At 40.6% G+C, this 24,502-nt stretch overlaps 1 protein-coding gene and 1 pseudogene across 1 annotated transcript; one reads left to right on the forward strand and one right to left on the reverse strand.

Moving 5' to 3' along the window:
- Window positions 1-17,277, forward strand: part of LOC139641745 (TOX high mobility group box family member 2-like) — a 75,178-nt pseudogene extending 57,901 nt beyond the window's left edge.
- Window positions 17,278-19,424: 2,147 nt separating this feature from the next.
- On the reverse strand, window positions 19,425-24,067 carry LOC139641738 (large neutral amino acids transporter small subunit 1-like; the record flags this gene model as incomplete). The annotated part of the gene is made up of 3 exons (XM_071516309.1): window positions 19,425-22,143; window positions 22,426-22,600; window positions 23,918-24,067. Coding segments are annotated over 3 exons (402 nt in total), but the record flags the coding sequence as incomplete, so codon positions are not given.
- Window positions 24,068-24,502: the final 435 nt, after the last annotated feature.

Consider the following 24,502-nt stretch of genomic DNA (forward strand, 5'->3'; position numbering starts at 1 on the left):
TGCATGCTGTTGTTATCAGCTAAAAGGTTCAGTGAGAAGTGCTTTGGTTTATTTGGACTTCACATGACACTTAGCGCTAACAGAAATAGTGCCAAGACGCATATCAACTCAAAATGCCCTAGAATACAATATTTCAGAGTACTTTTCTTCCCTTTCAGCACTAGATAATGGAAACTTCGATTGATACCAAGAGGTTGCTGCCCTGTGATGCCTCTGTTGCCAAGCTCTCTCTCATTGGCTTTCTCCCCCTGCTGCGTGGATGTTTACAAAGAGACATCACCAGCTCACATTAAAGGGTCCAAGTTGTCCCCTCGGGCTGTTGCTATGGAAATAACCCTGCTATGGTCGCCCATTCATGTTTGATTAATTGTTTTTTCCTTTCAGTGCTGTTCCCTCTACAAAGACCTCATCATAGGGACATTTCATCTCGAAAACAAACAATAGGAAAAGATGAATATATCCAAATCCATTTTTATTTGAACTTTTAGATGTTTCCTCTTTCTGCTTTGGGGACTTTTTGCACTGTTCTGTAGTGATACAGTCTTAGAAATTGTCTTAGTAGTAGTAGTAATATTGATAGAGCCTTGTCTGTGAAGCCACACAATCAAAAAGCCACGTTTTTTGTGTCCCTACCTGGACCGAATATAAGCATTTTGCCTTTTTCCCTCCTAAATTGCACTGTGTAATGCCGAGCTACAGCAACCCACTGGGGCCAATTAGGATGCCAGCAGAGCCAGGAAGTGCATAGCAGATGCTTTTGCCACTATTTATTAAAATCCAATCTGCGGGGGCCCCTCCAACAGCTCGTTAAACTGGCGTTAATCTAATTAGCTCTCACTTGCCACTGTTTTCACCACATTACCAAATACAAGGGCCTCGACTTTGCAATTTAGGCTGATTAAGTAGGTCCAATGCTGCAAGGCAAGGCTTGTAGGGAGGAGCTCCTTAGAGCTGTCAGTCATTTTACAGAGTGAGCTAAATCATGCAGAATATTTCAGCTATGGCTTTAGGCTTGAGATGGAATTAAGAAGTATCTGCATTGGGAATATTGGTTGAAATCAAACCCACCTTGCCAGCTCAGTAGTGCAAGCCTACATGTCTGCGGGAAACACTAACTAAACATTCCACATCATAAAAACTTTGTATATTTGCCATGGCATGGGACCAGAACTGGATACAAATTCCATAATGGGCTCTTTCGGGTCTATACAATTCCCACTGATATTCTTTCTTGTCTTGTAGATCATGACCATGAATCTACACTTCCGGTTCATTATTGTTAGGGCCAAGCTATATTTTTATTTGATGAGTGCTGCTCTCTGGACCGGTGCCTGGTTCTACTCAGCGATCTGTGCCGCGGCTTTGACATGCAGTCCTGCTCATTGCTTACAGATGGGCAGTATGACATGGAGCTGTAATGGCTTCCAGATGAGAGAAGTACAGTATATGTTTTAAGTCTTCGTGGTATAGGTGATGGGAATACTGAAAGACAGCACTAACACAGGGGTGATTGGAAAAAAAAACTTTTTAGGTGCAAAGAAATCACTCAAATGGTACAGGTAGCATGAGGGATTTTTAGATCTATAAAAAAAAATAAAACAACCTTCATTTCATTTCAGGTTAATGATCACACTGTAAAATATTGAGCCAATATCAGGATTTCAGAAACATTCTGTCTTTTTTTTTTTTTTTAGATTTTTCTGTGCTACACATTTCTCACGATCCTACTGTATGAAAGCATGAAAGCTAAGTGTATTTATTTTGCATTTCAGCTACAATATGGACAGGCATGCTTAGTTTGGAGAAGCCTGCATCATTCAAATCTCAAACAGCTTTGTTTACGTTCTCATCATGCCTGCCGACATTTTGTAAGTCAACAGACTGGACAGTGTTATGTACAGGTGCACTTCTGAAATGCTAAGCACAAAGGTAATCATTATCTAAATAATGCATGTAAAAAAAAAAAAAATCTAAATGTAAGCTCAAGCTCCTACCCTAATTATGGAAACATAACAAAGACTTGCTCACTTTTTCTCAAAAGCCTCTCCAATATTTATTCTCTTTCTTCACTCCAGAGCCATCTGATCGTACGGTCGGTGCCAAATTAAAATGTAACACAAACTGGACAGGACTGAAAGCATGTTGCCGTGCATTTTAAATAAATCCCTATGATGTTTCCTGAGGCAGGTTGAAACAATACAGAAAAAAAAACTTTGGGTAGTATTTAATTTGGGATGACCACATTTCACTTTCTATCTCGACTGCAGCCTCGTGAGTTGCAGCTCGCGGAAAAGCATGTGCCACAAAAATGTTTGTCGTAGTACACAATTTTCGGGAACCCACTTTTTACTCAAGGCTGCCGGGTTTCAGCTAGCTGTGATGAAAATTACAGAAAAGTTATTTATGGTACCTTGAAATTACATTATTCTCACTGCTGTTCTAACCATGCCCATATATCTATTTATAAACCCACAAAGGCTTAGAGTCTGTAACAGCTGCACTAAGCAGCGCTCCTCTCCAGTGTGCTGGTGTGGAGAGGTGCAGGCTTGTGCGGGTGAAGAGCTCTATTCCAATATGCTATATATCCATTTTGGAAAAATAGCATTATCATTAATATCATTAATGAAAGTACCCCAGTCAATATCTCTAAAGTATAGAGTACCCAGTCTGTAAAAGTGCTATCATTTTTCAGCCAAGGCCTTAGGTTACCCAGTGTACTCAACAAAGCCATTGGGTTTAATCATTTTGTCAGAGTAGGTGTCACTTTTTTCAGTTGGTCGATGAGATCATTTTGCTTTTTTACAATTGGTCTAATTTGGAAATTCTGTAAAGATGACTTTGTATCCCGCTTTGAATGGTCACCATAAGGTGTTCATGGTCATCTGCTAATGTGAAAACAAACTTGATATGTGACACACAAGCACCCTGTTCCTTTGCTCATCAAGTTTAACCAAAGCTGAAGGACAATTGCAGTTTTGATTCCTAGAATGAGTGTCATAAGCTTTCTTCGTGCCGCAAGCATAACATAAAAGGTTCATGTTATCTGAGGTTTGGATTCAACATTTGGGCTAATGCGGGCTCATCACAGAAAAACTCTCCAACTTTTTTTCCCACAGTTAAATCTTTTTTTTTTATTATTCAGTCAGTCCTTGACGAAAGATTACTCGACTACCAATCTTTGATTGAAGTTCTTGAACTGTTATTTTAAAGAGTCTCTTCTGTAGTGAGATCAGCTGCTGAGTAGTGCTCGTACCTCGTCTAGCTCTTCAGGCCGTTCGCACATTCAGTCTTATTTTTCACTGCAAAAAAATAACATGTAAAAAGTGATTATCGCGTTTTCTGTGGCTACTTCCACACTAACTGTGATAACAAAAGAAAGCCAAGGCTGTTTCTATTTTTTATTTTTTTTTGCCCATTTCACATTTGTTTGGCTTGAGGTCCATGGAACATCCTTGTCTAAACTTTAGAGCTGGATATTCACATTTATATTTGATTTACAGTGTCGTGTACTTTATGTGCACGATGCTTTAAGTGGATCTGTGCATCACCTCTCTGAGTTTTTCCTGTTTGTTTTTTACGGCCTTTTGAAATCGATACTCCGCGCCGCACTCTCCACTTTGCTGCTCAGTGTATATGATGATGATGCATATATTAGGGGAGCTGGGATCGGGCGAACGCTCCCACACTCTCCCACACTCTCCCACACTCTCCCACACTGTACTCTGGTTTATTGTCTAAATTCCACGTCTCTTAAACTCTATAGGTCTCTCTGCCGCTGTGCCCGTCCATCTTTTCGTTATCCATCCTCTCCTCTCTACATCACTCCACCTCCCTTCTTCCTTTTATCTATTCTCTCTACATCAACTCTCCCTCCCTTCCTTTCCATCTCTCTCTCTCTCTCTCTCTCTCTCTCTCTCTCTCTCTCTCACTGTTTCTCTCCTCTCTGCTGTTTTGATAGTGACACAGTTATCAGGCTGTCAATTCTAATCTTGTCTTGCCAGTGCAGTGCTGTCCATTCAGAATTACAGCTACCCCCCTCCTCCCTATCTCTCTCCCCACCCCCCCTCCATCTCTCTCTCTCTTTCTCTCTCTCTCTCTCTCTTTCTCTCTCTCTCTCTGACAGCAGCAACACTGATGGGATGAGCCAAGGCTGACACTATAGTTCAATCTTTTTCTGGCAAACTGGAAAGATGTGCACAAAATATGTTTCGGCTGCACTGGTTTTTACTGGTGTCTTACCTCAGCATCAGCCTTGTGACTGTTTCTGGCTCTTTGCGTTGTGGTCTTTCAAGAAAAAAATCCACCCTAAAATACTTAAACACTGTAACAAAACAGCCATGCACTCCTGGGTCCATTTTGTTGTTTGGTGGTGCATTTTTCTTATTCTCGTCGTGGATAATTGGCCAAACATAGACAACGTCACGTCACGTCAAGATATTTCCAGCGCAGCTACAGTGGAGTCTAATGAGAGAAACATTTTCAACTATCTAAAACATCAACAGTAAACGTCAGGTTTTGGTGTCAGTCCCTCAGAATCAAAGAGCAAAGGGCTTTTTTCTAGATTCATCACTTTGCACAGACAATCATACGAGGAGAAATCCATCACAGAAGAGGCAGAGAGACCAATTTCTCCACTGACAGTTGCCTCCTCAATAGACCAGAATGCAATGCAGCCATAAGACATGTTGCATTCTGAGTAAAGGGTGCAACTCTCACTTTTTCTTGACTGGCAACAACAGTGATCACTATCGCTATTGCTCGCTCCTTCTACATGTGAGTAGTAGCTTAGCTTGATATTGGATGTTTGGTGGATATTCATTTTTACACCTTTAATAACTTGTAAAGCAAATAAGTAAAACCACAATAATGATTACAGGTTGAAAACAGTTTACAACCACTGGTGTCAATATTTGTGAAAATATATCCACAGAATAGCCAATATCCAATATCAAGCTAACTTTACTCCATCCACAGTTAAAGACCCCATGAAATGGCATCTTTACATCCTTGATGTGATGCATTTCCTGTTGTAACAGGATGTTGGGGCGGGACATAACGCATTGAGGGATCATTCAAAAGTCTAAACCGATGGAATATGAGTCAGGGAGAGAAAAGGCAATTTTATTTGATGGGAGAGGTGCAGAGGAGTGGAATTGCTAAAAAATCTGATGGTTTCATTGGTTAGAAATGTATACAGTATTTACACCTACTAGTGCAGCATGAGGTCACCATGAAAGATACTCTGTTTTCCAGGAAGCAAAAGTAATGGGAGTTCATTTCGTAGGGACTTTAAATGCAGCAAGTTCACGCCCATTCTCGGGGGAGGGGAGGGGTTGCCAAAACGCATTCTGGGAAACGTATGAAATCGCTAATCGAAGTCGATGTAGACGAAACAGGTTGAGGGGAAAGTGTGTACATCGCAAAATAACACTTGCAATGCATTGAACATCACAGACTGATAATATACTGTATAACAGTGTGGGAGTATCCGAGGGTGGAATTTTCCTTTAACAGTATTAACACTGCTGCTTCATGCTGCAGTGAGCGGAGGTTTGGTTTATTGTAAGGACAAGTACGCTTCGGAGGCTTTGTTGAGTGATGTCCGTTCATTTTTCATTCTTTTCAGTCTGTAGTTTGAGTTTCATTGATATTTCGTCTTGCTCTGTCAGTCCTGTAAGTTCACAAACATGAATCTTGCCGGCGCGGTATGCTAAGGGGTGAAAAAAAAAATGGAATATGCCCTTTTTTTTTCCTGGTTGGCTGCGTGTTGGCTGTGTGCTGCCGCGTGTCACCACCTCTTTCCACTGTATGAATACATGTGATGTTTCCTGGAGATTATTTAGCTTTTTTGCAGTTTGTCATTCCATTAGCTCTGTCTTCAGTTTATTCTACTCTCACTTCAAAGGCCTGGGTGGAACAGATGTCATTTCAAATGCCTGTCTTTTGCCTCATTGCCTAAAAGTGACGGATGATTATTTTTTAATGAAACCACGCATACTCACACACACAAAAAAAAATGAATATTACCTGTAAGCTGTGAAATAGACAAGCAATAGTTTCATTTTACCCTGAATGGGAACATCCATTCATTTCCACACACCACAAAAGCTATTTTGAAGTTTTTCTTTAGCTGCCAAATGTGCTCCTGGACCTTGAATTTTGATTAGTTAATTTCATGCTGTGTGGAATACAGTGTGTTGTTTGGCTGCAAATGCTTTGCTGAAACAATGCAATTTTCAAAGGCAATCATTTCCTGTTTTCAAATTGACAGTTACAGGGAAAGACATGGCTGTTGCTTAATCCCATGATAAGTATGCATTAGATGGATGTGTGAACGTCTTTAAATGTCCTCAAGTTGCTGTTTGATACTCGCGCTGGGACAATTCTTTTTCATGGTTTGTTCTCCCCCCCTGCTGTGTTTTAACACCGAAACACCGGATCAGTGGATTTGAAAGGTAGCATTCAAAGCTGTTTTAAATTTCTAAAATGTAACCTGATGAAATACGAGCTCAGCCTTGGGGATGAGCTAAAATCTGTGAATAAGGACCATGCATCTCTCACTCCACACAAAGCCTGTAACATAACATTTGAGTGACTCTCTCCATAACCCTCAACTATAAACTGTGGACATAAACATCCTTCATTCCACACAATACCTTTGTATATCATTATATATTCAGCATGTCATTATATCTTCTATTATTACAGTCTTATTGATGGAAATTGGATTGTTTTTTCCTGCCTTTATGGCAACCAAGAAATCAGGTTAACTGATGTTCCATTGATACTAATGGCAACATCAAGCCGTCACTCCTCCCTCGCCATCCTCCATTAGCTACATCTCTTCTCTCTCCTTCCCTCTCTCTCTCTCACTCCCTCACTCCCTCCCTCTCTCCCTCTCTCTCTAATGGTTGATGTGTTCTCTCCTCACCAAGGAAGGCAATTTCCATATAGAATCACAACCAGGGTCAGGTGACCTGGATTTGACTCCCCGTCAAAGCCTCACATGGAAAATGAAAATGTATTCATGTGTATTGGATCTAGTACATCACACAGATGTGAGCAGTTTTCCTCCTGAAAATGTAGTGAGATTGCAGTGTGTTATTATTGACAAACCAATTGGGTAAATCCTACCGAAAATATATATTTTTTTTTAAATCCTATTTTTACAGTTTACTCAGAAAGTGGAATTGCACCCTTTGTGATCTACATGCAAGACACAAAATAAAGACTGAACCATTGAACACATCAAATATTCCATGAATCCAGTGATTTAACAACTTATAAAGTGGTACCAATGTGAAACCATGTGGAACCACTGTCAATGAGATTCTAATTAGGCCAGGTCTGTCTCCCCATCCCGTCTCTGGCCAGCCTGTCCGTACCCCCCCACCCCCACCCCCACCCCGGAGGCTAACCTGGCTGACTGACGTCCTGTTAGTCTTCATTCAGCCATGTCCGTAAATTGATCTGTTTTCTCTTCTCAGAACAAGCCGCGGCTTCTCTTCGCAGAACTCTCCTCCTTTCTCTCACTCTCCATCGTTCTTTGAATGTTCTAGTTCTAGGCAATTTTATCGATGTTGAGTCTGATGTGTACTGGTTTCATCTGAGGTTTTTCATATGTGTTTGACCTTGCAAAAATGTAGTGTGTCTTATACTTATCCTGATAGTGTTGAGCATGCATCAAGCCCTTTCTAAAACAAATCCAGAAATATATTACACATTATACACCGTACTCTACATTCCTTTGATAGTATCACTGAATGTTCTGAACCTATAAAAGTTGTTTTCATCAATCGATCTATGTCTAACTACTTCTCCGTCTCTCCCCCTCATCCTCCCTCTTCCTCCCTCCAGATAAGCGGGGAGAAGCGGGCCTCATCGGAGATGATGAAGCCCAAACCCAAGCCCCAGAAGAAGAAGAAGAAGAAGGACCCCAACGAGCCCCAGAAACCCGTGTCGGCCTACGCTCTCTTCTTCAGAGACACCCAGGCGGCCATCAAGGGCCAGAACCCCAACGCCACCTTCGGGGATGTCTCCAAGATCGTGGCCTCCATGTGGGACAGCCTAGGGGAGGAACAGAAACAGGTACACACACACACACACAGAATACACAGGAGTTTATGCAGCATGGTTGTTATGCAGGTCTGGAATGTCTGAAACAGTAGAGAGTTTGGGAATCACACAAAAAGTCTGGAGAAGTATGAAAAAAATGTTGTGTCCCAATTCCTGACGACCCATTTTATGTTTGTAGTTAGTTTTAGTTTAGTAGTTTAAAATGTTTAGTTTAGTTAGTTTTAAATGGAATTAACTCATTGCTTAAGAATGCACTGTAAGACACATATGCACACACATAGATATAAGATATAGATATAGATGGATATAATATATATATAAGGGACAAATGTGAAAAGTACCTAAATCTCTACATACATTTTCCATGTTAGAACCTAGGCACATGTTCCCTGATGAGGGTATTTTAATGACATATGTTCATCTGACATGCACATGCATTATAAACACACGCACACACACACACATGCACGCCAACACACACCTGCCCCCTAAGCGCACACATTCTCATGCCACCAGTAGATGGAGCGCATGCTCCGGCAGGCGTGCAGCCTTTCCTAGGCATTATGTGCTGTGTAATTACCAGAACATTGCTGTGAGATAGAGCTCACCTTAATGAGCTAGTTCTTCTCTTTCTAAAGATAATCCATTCGTTTATCCCTACTCCCCTGGCTCTCATTAAAATGATTTTCTTTCTAAATTTAATTCTAGCCAAGAAAAGGAGAGGAGCGGCTAACCTGTGCAACAGCAGCCATAAAACAATCTGTGTCTAAGAAAGTTGGGTGTTTTACAGGCAACGAATGGTCAATCTGGAAAAAATACTTGAACATGTAGGAAGGCTAGCACTGATACAGTATGCAGTATGTAAATGCACACATACCCACATGCTAGTACACCCCCACAAGAGCAAACACGCAGATATATAAACACACACAAACCCTCATTAGTGTTCTGCTTGTTTCCAACTGTCACAATGCAAAGTGAAAAGCACCAGATCTCTCCTGTGTGTTGAATACACAGTTTGCTCTGCAGTGCAGTGTCCATCAAAACAAGACAAAAAAAAAGACTTTCCCAAAGAATGCACGGAAATAGTGAAAATCTTTTCGTCTCCCAAAACAAAACTGATGGTACGTTGCCGGCCCATAGTAAGTGGGGTATAGTCCACACCTCCTGTGCTCCATCAGCCTCCACAGCTGATGCCTCTACACCATGTATCTTCATTGGCCCTCTGACAAGCAGGGATGTGTGAAGTTCTCATTTCCCTCTCTTTATTTATATCGCTTGCCTGCTATTTTGATCCTGCCTAGAATACAGAATTAGTGATCCCCCCACCACCACCACCACCACCACCACTACCGCCTCGTCCTTGGATTTAGCTCAAGGGCATCTCAGCTATCCAGGAAGAGCAGGCTATTGTTTTTGTTTCTATTTAACGTCATCTCCAGCTCAGCCGTAATGGGCAGGAAATGCAAACGATGATGGAGTTATAAAGGGAGGTCATGATGTTTGCCTTATGCAGAATATTCAACTCTAATGGAATCATTGGCTGATACCTACCATTGGTATTATTGGTCCTCTTGGTATGATAGCAGGGTGTATTGTTAAGAAAGGGTTTTTTGCATGGACAATGCTATTCTGGTGCATTGCAAAATTTCACGTATATTTCGCATTAGTAGCACAAGATTATCCAAACAATTCCTTCTGGGTTTGGAGCAACAGTGCCACAGCAGTGCACCAAGCATGTAAAAAGTATAATATATATGTGTATATGTATGTGTGTGTGTGTGTGTGTTTGTGTCTCAAGGGGAGGGGGGCGAGTCAGTTGGATAACTATTCTACTATTCATAACTGTAACACCTATTTTGTTGTACAATGTGTTGTCAAATTTATGTTCAATATTGCTTTGAAAATCCAATAAAAGTACTTGGGGAAAAAAATATATAAATGTGTAATATATAAAAAACTATATAGTACACTACAGTATATAACTATAAGACTGTGTGAGTTCAAAAGTTCGAATGTAGCTACTTTGGGCTTACTGGCCTCGTTATTTTCCCACAGACACACAACGTACTACAAATACACACACTCACATACTTATTTATGTGCCTTTATACATACTTGTATGCCAGATGAAGACCAAAACACCGCACTGAAATAAAAATATTTCAAGTATATAGTATAGTGTGGAATGGTTTATCTATTCACAGTTAGTTGATTTTTCCTAAACACCTGCCACCTTTAAAGGTATGCAAAAGCCTTTTTCCCTTTATTCATACTAACGGGCATGTGTGCACACACTTGCACACACATATACACATACACATTCATATGCACTCAAAAAAAAACATATTCTTTATGCATTCACACACACTGACTCAAACACTCTCAGCTCATGCGCGCACACACACACAGCAGCAGTTACCAATAAGACAGCACAGGTTCGTACATCACTGTAACAATATTGAAGGCCGTTTCAAACAAAACTCATACACAGGCAAGGATCGCATCCTAATGTACCAAATGGCACCAACCATTGTAGTGTATCACTAATGTCAGCATGCTGATAGGAGTGTTATTGTGGAGCTAAAAGGAGAGAGAGACAGAGAGAGAGAGAGAGAGAGAGAGAGGAGAGAGAAAAGTTCCAGTTCATTTCTCTAGGTGGATTGGAATGGAAATGATATGTTGCTACAATAGAGGGAGACACATTGAGATGAGGGAGTATTAGTGCTGTGATGAGGAAATGGAGGTGTTCTGTACCATTGGCTCTGATGGAAAGGGAAACATTGGAGACATTGTGTGTGTGTGTGTGTGTGTGTGTGTGTGTGTGTGTGTGTGTGTGTGTGTGTGTGTGTGTGTGTGTGTGTGTATAGGGGGGTTATCTGAGAATGTGTTAGAGAAAAAAAAAAAGCATGTGTGTTTGTGTGTGTGCTGATGGCGAGATAGAGAGAGAGAGAGACATGTGCGTCTGCACATTTATGAGTGTGTCAACCTCTCCTCTCACCCGAAGCCTCTTGTTTTGATTTTCCTTCGCAGGGGTACAAGAGGAAAACCGAGGCGGCCAAGAAAGAGTACCTGAAAGCCTTGGCCGCGTACCGAGCCAGTCTGGTTTCCAAGGTAACGCTTATGACACGCAGGCCCTGGCTAAGACTGATGATGGATTGGATGGAAAATCCCTGCTAATGGGCTGGGCGGGGCTTCCTTAGGATGTGGCGGGGGGGGGTGGGGGTGGGGGGGTCTGATGCAACAAGAGCAGACCATATTTGGAACAATACCTGATTTCCATAGGGGGTTGGGGATCGGGGTCGGTATGGTGATATAGGGCTGGGGGAGGGGTCAGGCAATTCTAGCCCTCAAGCATATGCCCATAACATCTATGAGGGTTGGAGGAAGGCAAACACTGAGAGAGAGGACAGGATTGCTCTCTCATGTGCCATACATGCCACTGGATCGGACTCTGGTTTGTCTTTACCATTAGGAAATATTAGCAATAAATTTATCTTACACCAACACACTGTTTATCGGCACCTGTGCCACGTATTATGTTATTGATTTCCCGCCTTGTATCTCATCACCTGTAACAGGAAGCACATCCGAATCAACACAAGCGAGCATTGGTCTTGTTGCCGTTTCCACTTCTGACACCTCGCTGCTAATTCAGATCTATGACATCCGTTTGGCCAATGAGTGATGGCTTCTTGTATCTCCCAACATAGTAGCGTGGGGAGGAAAGAAAGGCAAGGGGAAGGGCTGCGGATCGCATTGTTTAGTGCCGTCTTGTATTAACAACACACAATGTAGCGTGGGGAAGATTCCTTTTGTCATTCCATTTGTTCTGCAGGCAAACAGCCTCATTTCCCTTCCTGGGGTCCTGCATGTGTGTGTGTATGCGTGTGTGTGTGTGTGCGTGTGTGGGTGTGTGTGTGTGTGTGTGTGCGCATGTGTGTATGGCCCCTCTCCCATTCCCATCCATCTGTCAAGGTGTCTATTGATCATTACCTCGGCCCCAGCTCTATTCATACAAATGGGCTCCATTACCTTCTAATCAACACTGATGGCTGGAGATGAGCAATCTGACAGCTCATCATAGGGCCTGGAGTGGGGCGGGGCGGGGTGGGGATGGGATGGGATGGGGTGGGGGGTGCAGGGAATTTGTGGGTGCTGCACCTGCTCAGAGTGATACTGCCCAGAGTGAGAAGGGTCAAGTTTGGGTGAGATATTTGCGATATTACAGGTATCGAGTTTGGTGCTTTCGGAATTTTTCCTTTAAAGCATAACTGCATCCTTTTTCAACCTGGATCCTGTTTTCTCATCTTTTTCCATCATACTGATCGATTCGGACCGAAAGCTCATCAGTTGCCTCACTATAGAGCTATTTACGTCTGGCTTGCGTAGGTGTGAAGCTCTCCAATAGAGTCTGATAGACACTCCAAAAATCAACTCCAAAAGCATCCAAAGCATGTCTTTTTCAACACATCGATTGCTCACTCTGTAATGAGACATAACGGTAAAAAAGATGTAAATGAAACTTATCTAAAGTCATGCCTTTCTCGTACAGTTTTGATGCTGCCTTGGCCTTTGCTTTAGCATTTCCTTGATTACTCTTTCCCGGCCGGCTGCGGCTGCCTGTCTACATGCGCCGCTGTAGAAAGTAGTCCCAACATAAAGAGTGAGAGTTGTCAGGTCATCGATAAACTGTAAATGTATAAATATATAAAAAGAAATGTTTGGGTTGGTCCATTGGCCCGCACCCTGGCAAGCAAGATGTAAGACGTTCTGTACTGAAGCAGTTGATGATATTTTGGTCAGAATCAATCAATATGATGGAAAAATAGGGTCCATGTCGAAAATGGCTGAAGTTATGTTTTAAGTGTAATGGGTATGGCTGTTAAGGGGGGAGATGTGTTCAAAATTTGAATGATGAATGATTATTGATGGGTTATTGTGATAAATTAGAGGTTGAGGGCTGATTGAGATTACCATGTCACTCATTGAGAGCTAGTTATCTTATTAAAATGACAAATTATTGGATGATGGATTGATGAATTGAAATGATGAATTATTTCTTATCCGCAGACGTACAACGACCCTGAACCAAAAAGTGCCCAGCAGACCACCAGCCCTCCCACCTGCTGCCCCCCAAGCAGCCCCTGTACAGCGTGCCCCCCCAGTCCTCCTCTCCCTACCTGGGCCCGCCGGGCTCCTTCCCGCTGTCGGACCTCCAGAGTTTCGCCGGGCCGCCCCGCCACACCCTGGCCCGGACCCTCAGCCAATCCCAGATGCTGCCGCCCAGCATGAGTGCCTCTCCCCCAGCTCCCTTCCAGATCAGCCCGCCTCTGCACCCCCACGCCCAGCTCTCCCTGCACCAGAGCTCCCTGCTCAACCAGCCAATCCGCATGCAGCAGGTGCAGTCGCAGCCAATCATCTCACACCAAATGGGGCTCCAGGCGCCTCTGCATTCCCCTCCTCTCAGCCAACAGGTTGGTCTACCATGTGCTGAGAATTAAAAACAAATCGGTGGCACATGTTGCTTCTACAAATGATTCAACTAATTCATATTGTCACTGTCGGGTGAATCTCCAAAATGTCACCTATTCAGGATTTACGAATAAAAGCCTTGTTTTAGATCCATGACAATGCATTTGTCACATTATCCAGTGGGTTTTAAAAGGGTTTCATCAGTACAAGAGGTTGGAGAATTTTCTCAACCCATAGAGAACCATGTAATCCTTCAATTTAGGTGAAAACATGAATATCACCAAAACTGAAGCACGATAACAGCGATATACTAATGCTCTTGCTCCAGGGTTGGGACCATTCATGAATTGAACTGAGAATACATGGTAAATTCAGCTCTAAAGGTAACAGAATTAGAATTGAATTGGTATGACAGGAAACAGAATTGAATTCCATTAAATTCCATTAAATTCCACTTCTAAGAGAGGTTGTCTTGTCTTGCTGAACATTATAATTCAAACATTATGAATCAAATAAATGACAGTTAAACAAATCAAATTCATTCAATCATAATGTATGTTTTATGATTACATGTTATGCATCAAATACAACCTAAAAAGGAACCTTTAACATTTTATGATATTCAGTATTGATAATATCCAGTATAATAATCCAGTATAATACTACATGTAATCTCAAATGTGTGGTAAGAAAAACAAAAAAATTTGAATTTTACAGAATTTCACTTAGTTAAATTAAACTTCCTGAAATTCCAATTCAATTCCAATTGTGTTTCCTGTAGTATATTTTGTCCAGAATCAATAATTATTATTACCTGTAATTCCAATACTAGTCAAATCATATTTATCACATTTTAAGGCTGTAGCAGATTATAAGCAGCCTCTATCTTCTTTTCCTCCCCCCAGGGATTCTCCCATATCCAGGCTGACTACCAGAACAGTGTGGGGGGCTCTCAGTCTCCGGGGGCCCCGAACCCAGTGCACGGCCAGAACCCCGACTGGGACAGCGAGTACTGCAACAGGGACTGTGGACCCAACCACTGCAGGTGAGCACATCCCATCACTCACCATATCACATTATGTTAGTTTAGGTCAGATTTACACATGAACACAGACGCCAAACGCTGAGATCCAGGCCACAAACGGTTAAAATATTCTGTTCCTCTATAAATTCAATCCAGATCATTTGATTGGGGAGAATAGAAAATAGTTGTCTGACATAGCTACTCATTTTCCAAATGAGTTGCTCTAAACCACTTCACTTTCACACTCAGGGTCTCAGACAATATTAATCATAAACTGTGATTTCCTTGCTAAAGCACCAGCAAGCGTCCCCTTGAAATTGAAATGAGTAATGCAGGAGTAGAACAACACTTTTACCGCGCTTGGAGAAAGTGTGACATCCAATTAAGTTTCCCTTTGTTTCACTCAGTACACATTGCCTTATTGAATCAAGCTATTCAGGCAGGAACAAGAGGAATGTTGTTTTGCCTCACACCTGAAACTTGGCGTTACTATTCCGAGAGGCAGCGAAGAAGCCAGAAGTCAGTATATATCTTGTCTTTAGAAGTGATTCATCTGTATGTCAAATGGGATCATGCCTGGGTCAAATCATGTTTGACGTTCTTTGAAATAGATTGAGTTTTTGCTTATACCCTCTGTCTCTGTCAGATCCGTGTGGTTTGGAGTTTTGGGGGCTACTGAACTGGTTCCTATGTGTCAGTAAAGATAAATCAAGAACAGACTCTCTGTTTGACATTTCAAATGCCTGATGATCTGCCAATTCTGACTTTTTACTTACCTCTTATGTGATTTTGATTGTATTTTTCCTTATGTTGAGTCTGTGTCTGCAGCTTTCATGTTTGTCTTGATGCTGCTTTCTTAGCCATGTTTTCCCTTGAAAAAGATTCTTAATCTCACTGGGACTATATGGTTAAATAAAGGATAATTAGTAATAAAATAAACACTTTCACACAGATCTCACTGGAAAACATGCTACTCCATGAATTTATATCACCGGTTTGCAGGCATACATTAATACAATCTCTTCTTTCTCCTCAGCAGTGGCATGGGAGCTCGGGACAAGCCTCTCTACCTCACTTGAAGTTGAAAGACCTCCAAATGTCAGACTCCAGGGAGCTTTCCAACGTAACGACAACGTCATCAATGTATCTGCTTCTCCACCATTTTGTTTTTCTTTTTCTTTTTTTTTTTCTGAAGGATTTATAAAATCCCAAAGACTGCTACAGTTACTTCACCTATTTGCCAAGCACTTAGATCGGACAGACGCCTGAGGCACTTCTCTTGCTTTTTTTTCCTTATCAGTGAACTTTCCATTTTTGCGGGGGCAGCGAGCTTTAAGCTCATGCCAACATACTGGATATGAAGACCAAAAAAAAATGTCTTCTCGTTTTGTTTTGAATTTTTTAAAGATGTTTTCTCCCCTTTTCACTCCATTACTCGGTTTTGCCATGGACTGCCCTCATTGGGGAGATGAAATGCTCTAAGCATACTCGACGTGTAGGGGTCTTGGTTAGGGAGCTAATGCAGGAAAGTAGAATATAGTCACCTCAGCAGGAGCGGATATACTTCAGCAAAGACTGAATGAAAAGCAAAGCAAAACTTAAATCAAGATAGTCACAGACACATAAGACATTTGTAAATCATCCTCGCCCCAAGTAAAGGACTCCCTCGTTTCCTTTTTTTTTTCTCACAGAGTGATTGTAAATATCACCAAAATGGATTCCCCCTTATGTGTGTATTTAGCTGCAGTCCCTTGCTTTTCTTTTTTTTTTTTTTTTTACATTCTTTTTGTTTGATTATGTGATTTTTGTGCAGGCGGAATCAGTGAGGGAATACACACACTAAAACTTATGTTGAAACTGTGTTCACTGGTCTTGCGTCTCTCCAAACGAGAGAGAAAAATTCAAAGACTGTAAAAAGCTCCAGTTCCTCCAGTGGTTCCTTTACTGGAGGAGCTCCGATAGAGAGAGTCCCTCTCTTCACATGGCCTCAGGACGCGACTGAACTGTAGAGGTCAAAGGTTGAAACCTCTCCTTTAGCTCCTCCTCTTCTTGGTCGTAGGGACCACGCCCCCCTTATAGCCCCCCCCCCCCCCCCCTCCACCCCCCCACCCTAGTCCCAACACCACTTGTACAGGTGAATAAAAAAAAGTTGCTAAATGTGAAATGTTACTAAAGAAAAAAAAACATAACAGTGGGTTTTAAAAGTTTTTGACTAGTTTTATTAGGTGTTTTAGAATTGTGTTGAACTCATCTTTATCATTTTTTTGTGAAGAAAAAAAAAACGTAAGGCATTTAATTCTTAAGATATTTTGTTTTTCACTGTAGCAGGATTTGAGTTTCAGAGGAACGGTCATGGGGGATAGATATTTTCATTTTGTGTATAAACCTGCCAAATGTACTTCTTTTATTTGTAAAGCCAGTGATGAGAGAACCCATTTTGTTTTGTTGAATATCATATTTTGAATATGTTTTGAATATGGTCATTCTATTTAATTTGGTTGCAGGTTTTACATCTATTTATGAATGATATGAAGTAAAGTTTTGGCTTATTTTCATCAGGGTGCATTATTATTATTATTATTATTATTATTATTATTATTATTATTATTATTGATCAAACAACATGATTATTTGAATAATAAATATTTTTACATCAATTGTTGTTGGTGCATTACAGGTGTGCCAGCATTAGATTCATTTTGTGTCACAAATGCTTCTTTTGTTTTCTTTTGTCTGTAATAAAATGTTTTAAGTGGAGAATTGGACGTGCATGTCTCAGCTTATTTGGACTCGTTTGTATTAATGTGTCAGAACAAAACTCATAACACATTGCATGATAGCAGCGACAGCCTGTAAAAAAAAATAACTGTGTGCATCTCCCCTGCATGCTGTATGTCCGAGGTTATTAAGGAATATTATCTTCCATGTTGCACAGGTTAAAGTGGCTGCAGTCACGTGGTTCATTAGTGTAGATATGGTGAGAGGGTGAAGGGTTCCCAGTGTAACTTCATGTAATTAAGTTTCACATATCCATTGTTGGGGTCTTTTTTTATTGTTTTGTTTTTTGTTTTAAGTCAGACATTATCAAGATAGTATGTGAAAATATATTTCTCTGCCCGCTGGCCGTGTTTTTCAGGTGAAGGCATGATGAAACTCGGAGTTGGTGCAGCAGTGCATGGTCTTGCAGAGTCCTACCTGAGAAGGAAAAAAAAAAAAAAAGACTGCCTCTTACTTATGAATTTCACAGTTGGATTAAAGGTAGAATAGAAATGGAATCTATCATCCCTCCCCCTCTCTCTTTTCTCTCTCTCTCTCTCTCTCTCCCTCTCTCTCTCCCTCTCTCTCTCTCCCTCTCTGTCTCGATGATACAGTGCCCCCTACAGCTGCTTTGTAAAACTCACAACATTGTTTTCAGATCCCCTTTATTCCCACAGCGGGAGAGAATCAGTTAATTACAGTCCTATAACTGTTAGACTGCAGGTGAAGTGGAATATTGAAAGGAAAAAGGGGAGGAAAAAAGTAACATTGGATAACATGTATGTTTATTCATGAGCAGAGGGGAGCAGAATATCCACCTTCAAGCGCCAAATGAGAGAAAACTGACATAAAGAGATATCACACTGTATATAGGTTGATGGATAGATGTCATATCTTTCAGTCTTATATACAAACACGTTGCTGTTGATTAAATTTGACTGACAGCAGTGAATTGAATGGAGTAACTGTATTTCTCCGTACCACTGCCATACCTCCTGATATACTGTATCTCCTATTGATGCTCCTCTATCCCCATCTGCTGGTCATATACAGTGCTGCTGATTTAATCATGTGGTATCTTGACTGAGGCACACAATTGTCCTTTAAATTAGACTAGATCCTACCATCTGCATTGCATTTGTTTCATATCTGCAAAATAATGATAATATACATGACGAGAAAATGAGGATTACTTGATTTGTCTCATCCTAACTCCCATTTCAAGGCTGTTGAAAGTGCCTGGCAAGTTCAATCAACCTCACCTCAGCCAGTTTATAAATATTTCAAAACCCTATGCAGATTTATTTTTTGCCCAGATCTGGTTTGTCTGCTTAGTTTCCATGTTTACTTCACTAATTCACAATGACAATAGCTCTCCAGGCAGACCTTTTGTGCCTCCAGGCTACTGCATTAACTCTAATTGAAACTGGTGAAGCCGGGTTTTAAAAATGTGTGTGTTGCTCTATTCTTTAAGCTATTGAGTAAGCTGGTCAAGCCCCTGTTTTCATGCGCTCCCTTTTGCAGAAGGCATCAAAATAGAAAATACGTCACTCTGGCAATATTGGCTTGTTGCCTGTCCAATCTCCCATCACTAATATTGTCCCCAGCGGTTGTGATACTGGTTGCATCAGCGCCCACCACCTTCTCATTTCCTCTTCAGACGGATATGAACTCTCCTGACAGCGCAGGCATCAGCACCATCATTGTCTGTTGACAGCCAACAAACTGAGAGAGAAACAAGGAAGGACAGAGCGTTTCATATAGATCAATACCCAGGCACTTGATGGCTGAGGTGATAACACTATTGGACGGCGTTTTGGGAAAATCACATTTGTGAGACGTTCTCATTTGGCTATGCGCTATCTTGTTGTGTTTTGGGGATTGCTTGTTCTGCTTGAAATTGGGTTGTTATCTGCAGAGAGGCTCAGGCTAGCCTTTTGTTTGGAGCAGGCATATCAGGCCAGTGCGTTTACCCAGGAATGGGGAATCTGTGGTTAACCCTCTGAGGAGCAGATCTTGGCTGACTGCATAGGAAAAGACAGACAGAAACTTTGAACAAAAATATTTTTAATGGTACATGTACCTGCCATGGTCACTGACATACAATAGTTACAATAGTTGACAGAGGTACGTTCAATTCTTCAGGTTAAAAATAATAAAAAGTTGGGGTTTTTTTCACAACATTCCAAATAATGTCATTAAAGGTATTACTGTTTCATATATATAGTAATACTTTGTACACAGAGCTTATGTTGTGCATTACATACTCGTGCCACAAAACACGATAGGGCCTCCAGAAATCTTTTTTCATCATGCTGCAATACTGTACTCTTATGAGACCGAAGTGCTGTCTCTCTGTTCATGACATCAGATTTGTTTAGGGGGAAGGAGACATTGTGCTGTCATGTACAGTATGCTCTCAGCTAATTGACTTTGTCTGTTGAGGATGGATATTTCATGAAGAGGAATATAAAGTTAAAATGTGTTTTATATTCCAATATTTGTAACAATCTGTGTCTTTATTGGCCTTCATTATGACTTAAAAACTTAAGTGCTTTTCTTATATAATCTTTTGTAAACACTGGATGCTGGGGGGAGGTTGACTAGAGATGACTTTCCCTGCCCCCTCTCCAAATTTTAAAGGTGCTACGTGTAGCATTTTTAAATGTCAATATATATCTGTCAAACTGTCACATTTATTGTGGTGCCTTGGTATAATTTCCGTAAACAAATGAGACCATGTTGGAGGCGACTGGCAGTTTCTATCTCATGCCGGTGTTATTGTTAGTGCTGGTGTTTCTCAAAAGAGAAAGACCACATTTCCCAGAAACTCTGTGGCTTCCAGTCGCAAAGAGGTTTTCTCTTTCACTTTACTAAAGAGAATAAACGTGTTGGAAGTGATTTTTCCATGTGCCTTTCACTCGTTCCACCAACTGCCATTGTGAGAAATTCAGAAAGCTTTAGCTCCATCTGTGCTGGAAGAATAGCGCTCTTCTTCCTGTTTTGTGCCATGAAGCAAAATCCCTTTCCAGCAGATTCGTCCATTTCCTGCTAAATTTGGCCCACAATGTAAAATGCAGTTTAGAGGCAGAGGCTGCCAATCATTTCGGGGATGGTATTGTTTGTTTACGATAATTTTACTAATTAAAATGAATGTGGTAATGATTTATTGATGTTGAAATACTACATGTAGCATGTAGTAAGGGCACTGTCACTCTGTTCTGTGCAAAATCCAGCAGCCTTTCCCAACCCAAGCCACCACCCTCCTTCATTTCCTATAGGAGATTCCTTAGCTTTATTGGGTCTGGGGTCTTGACTGGGATGGGAAAGGTTTCTACAATAACTTTGGGAAAAACTCACATATTCGGTTTAAAAGTAAAACATTTTTTAAGGTATATTCCTTCTGAAAATAAAAAAAATTTGGAACATTCACTCTGGTCTGATCAAAAGAATGAAAAAATTGGTACAAAATGGTAGTAATGTCGGGGAGCATCAGCACTGACACGGCTGGCACAGGATAACAGGTACACGCAATACAAAATACTAACACTACAATGGGCTTTGCTAACTACGACTACTAAAATCATATCTAGTCAAGTTGCTGACAATATATAATGCCTCACAAACAGTTGCTGGTGTCCACTGTTATTTCATCAAATATCTCACATAGGAACTGACACTGAACTAGTTTGGTTTTGAAATTAAATATACAGAGAATCAACTGATACAAGCAACAGACCTGCCACACAGTAACAATCTTAAGGCAACACATCATACACCACGTCATACGTCACTTGGCACAAATGTGCTTTAACTTTATTGTGCTGCGTTTGGGGACATTTGGATTGATTTGACGAAATGTAAAAAATGAATTAAAATATGGAAATTACTTATGTGCTATATTTTTTTAAATCCCAATATTAATAGCAGGTAAGTATAGTATAAATTATTGTTATGCTGATAAATCATTTCGTCTTCCACGCCTAACCATATACAGTATATTGTGTCAGTTATCTTAGTATTATTTCTTCTTGGCCCAAATTTGACCATACATCCTTAACTGTAGCAAAGGGATAATTCTTCCTTTAAGCTCAGCGCGCGCAACAGTTGCTTCCATTATTTGTAAAATTGTAAACTATGATAAACTATAGCTAGGTGGTTGTTAGGTTTTAGTATGTGTAAAGAAAAGTTAAAACAAAAAAAGTAGCTTGTTGTCTCTCCTCTCTCTTTAACTATTAACTTGTATGCTTTAGCCTAGCAACAAACTTGTATGTTTCAGGCCACTACACTATTTTGTATGTAGCTGCTGAGGCTGTGTTTACAGTATAGTTAATTATGTGCCTGTGACAATCATTCATATTTTCACATCAGTGCATGATTCTCCATTAATAACTAACATGCATGATATATGCATGTTCAAATATTAAAGGATATATAAATGTCAAACAGGATAAAAAGCACTGAAAGGTGTTACAGTAAATGTATATGCCAAAAGCTGATGAGGATTAGACTGAGTTTCAAGAAGGAGGGCTAGAGGAGAAGCTACATATTGAAAATGTTCCTAAAATTGGCCTACACACTTTGTACACAAGAGCATACATTCATGTAAACTCTACTTTACCATAGACTGCGGTTGCCAAATCACAAAGAAAGAGTGAATGAAAGTAAACACGTCGGTAATGTTGTAATGAAAACATTGACTCAGTCCTTCATCTAGTTCGGATCGGTCCACCGTTAGTCAGCCGCCTCGTGTTGCTCCCTCTCCTCAGGAACAGACATGAAGATCTTCTGACAGAACATGGTGAAGATTTCTGAGGAGAGACAACTCACATTAGCTGCTTCTGTTTCTTTTGGCTAGGCTACTCTGGGCCAAATCTTAATGTCGGATTTTATGAAATGCTGGAGGAACAACTTGGTTTGACTCCTTTGCACCAAGTATAAACAAACCAAATGTATCATTGCCTACAGCTGTATTTCAGCAGATAGCTTTACAAGAATTCCATAACAAACTGTTATGAATGTGTCTCCAACCTCGCCTGGGCCGTACCGAATAAATAGACAAAGACACTATAAAAACAAGATGTCTTACTCACCCAGCATCTTCTTGACCACGTGGGGTTTCTTCCACTTGTAGCCCAGCAGGTAGGCCGGGATGCCTGTGAGAATGATGCTGCTGCCTACCAGGCACTCAAAGGGAGCTGCCCAAAAGGATACCACAATCATGAAGACACAGCCCAAAACGAAAGTCACGGGGATGAATATAAACACCTGGGGAAAGGAGATACAATAGTTGAACAGTTTCGTTTCAAAATGAGATATCCTCCGGTTGGAAAAGAGGATAGTGGGTAAAATGAAGGCCTTGGCTGACAAAATGATAGCACTTTCAGAGAGTGGGTCCTCTATATTTTAGAGATACTGAATGATAACTTTTAGGATTGTAGCAACTGCCAAATAATGTAATAAAAATGTCCCTCTAAATGGATGAAAAATGTAATTAAACCTGCAAGTGTAATATGTTGCTGGATAATGTAATAACATCACATTAATACATTAACTGGTGATTATGACATAAGGGGTGTAGCATGTTAACTGGTGATGTAATGATAATGTTGATTAATAATGTAACAAATTGAGTTATTACAGTCTTCTTATTCGTACAAGTTGTCACACTATTAGTCGATATTATTATTACATCATCAGTTAAAATTATGTTGCACCCCTTATGAAGCAATAATCACCAGTTAATGTAACTTGCACTTGCTTAAATTACACTAACAGGTTTTATTACATTTTCAACCCATTTAGGGAGACAATTTATGACATTTTGACAAGTTTGACATTATCTGGCAGTTATTACATTATCAGTTGTTACAATCATATACAGTGTTTTGGAAATAAACTCATCAGTTGGTGCAGCCCGATAATAATCCTATGGATAGAAATTTTAATGATACCAAAGCAATATGTGTTGGTGCACTGTCAGAAGCTCTGGATTAAGACCATCTAAGAAATACACAACTGTTCATGGTTCACACATAGCCATATACTGTAGGGGAGCTTGTTAGAGATTCATCTATTAAAATAAATGGGCTGAGAGCATGGGGACTCAAGAGAAAGATGAAAGAGTCTGGTCAATCAAAGTAATATTGCTGGGATGAAACAAAAATAAACCAAAGCCATCTATTAACACAAACATCATTTCTCCCTATCCAGGAAATATGTTTCCACCAATAACAACAGCAGAGATACAATGGTGTTTTCATAAAAAGGCTTATGTAGATGTTTTATGAAAACAGCAGAAGTCAAACATGAATAAGTGGAAGTTGTCTAATGTGAGATGTGGAATGATGCATTGAGGCTGGCTGAGTCCGGGTATAGCCAAAGTCTCATATCTGTAATAACCTATAAAGAGCTGACTTTTACCCCTTTAAATTAGCTTTAGCTAATAAGAGCGTAGTCTCAAAACCTTCTCGGAGGTCTTTTCATAAACTCAGTTGAACAGGTAGATCTCCAATGAAACAATGCTCTCACCACTTGTCTTAAAAACACAATATCTAAGCTTTCTGGCATGGGTATATACTCCACCTTGATGGGCCTTTTGAGTTCGGGCTTGGTCCAGCGCAGCCACAACATGCCAGCGATGGCCATACCAACACACAGCCAGGTGAAGAAGCTGAAGAGATTGATGACAGAGAAGATGTCCTGAGAGATGGCGTACATCATGGACAGCAAACACTGACAGGAGGGAAGAAGAATGCGAGTTAATATTAGGCTTACGTATCGTACAAACAGTGTAGCTTTGTTTAATTCCTCAAACTCAGTGTCTGGAAGGATATTTTGAGGATTTTTTTGTGGAATGAGTGTCGTTGTGTGTTCCAAATGGTACTGTAAACATTTAAGGACTGTTTGTGTTATTAGGCTAGTTGTTTCAAGGACTCCACTTCCAAATAATGATCAATCAATCTGTGCAACATTACACATGCAATAACTAAGGTTTTTCCTGTCACGATAGCACAAAATGACAACAATGTGGCTGTGGGTGTCTGTTTAGATTCATTGCAGTCATCCAGGTAGTAAAATGTTCAACAAAATTTGTATTTATATTTTTTTTTTTTTGTTGGACATAGCTGTCAGTGTTTGATAGGGTTCTTAATCAGTACCAATGACTCC

This window comes from Centroberyx affinis, unplaced genomic scaffold (assembly GCF_046629955.1).
Source record: "Centroberyx affinis isolate AG114_WGS23_722 - 3 ecotype Tasmania unplaced genomic scaffold, CSIRO-AGI_Caff_v1 ptg000398l_1, whole genome shotgun sequence".
Lineage (NCBI taxonomy): Eukaryota > Metazoa > Chordata > Actinopteri > Beryciformes > Berycidae > Centroberyx > Centroberyx affinis.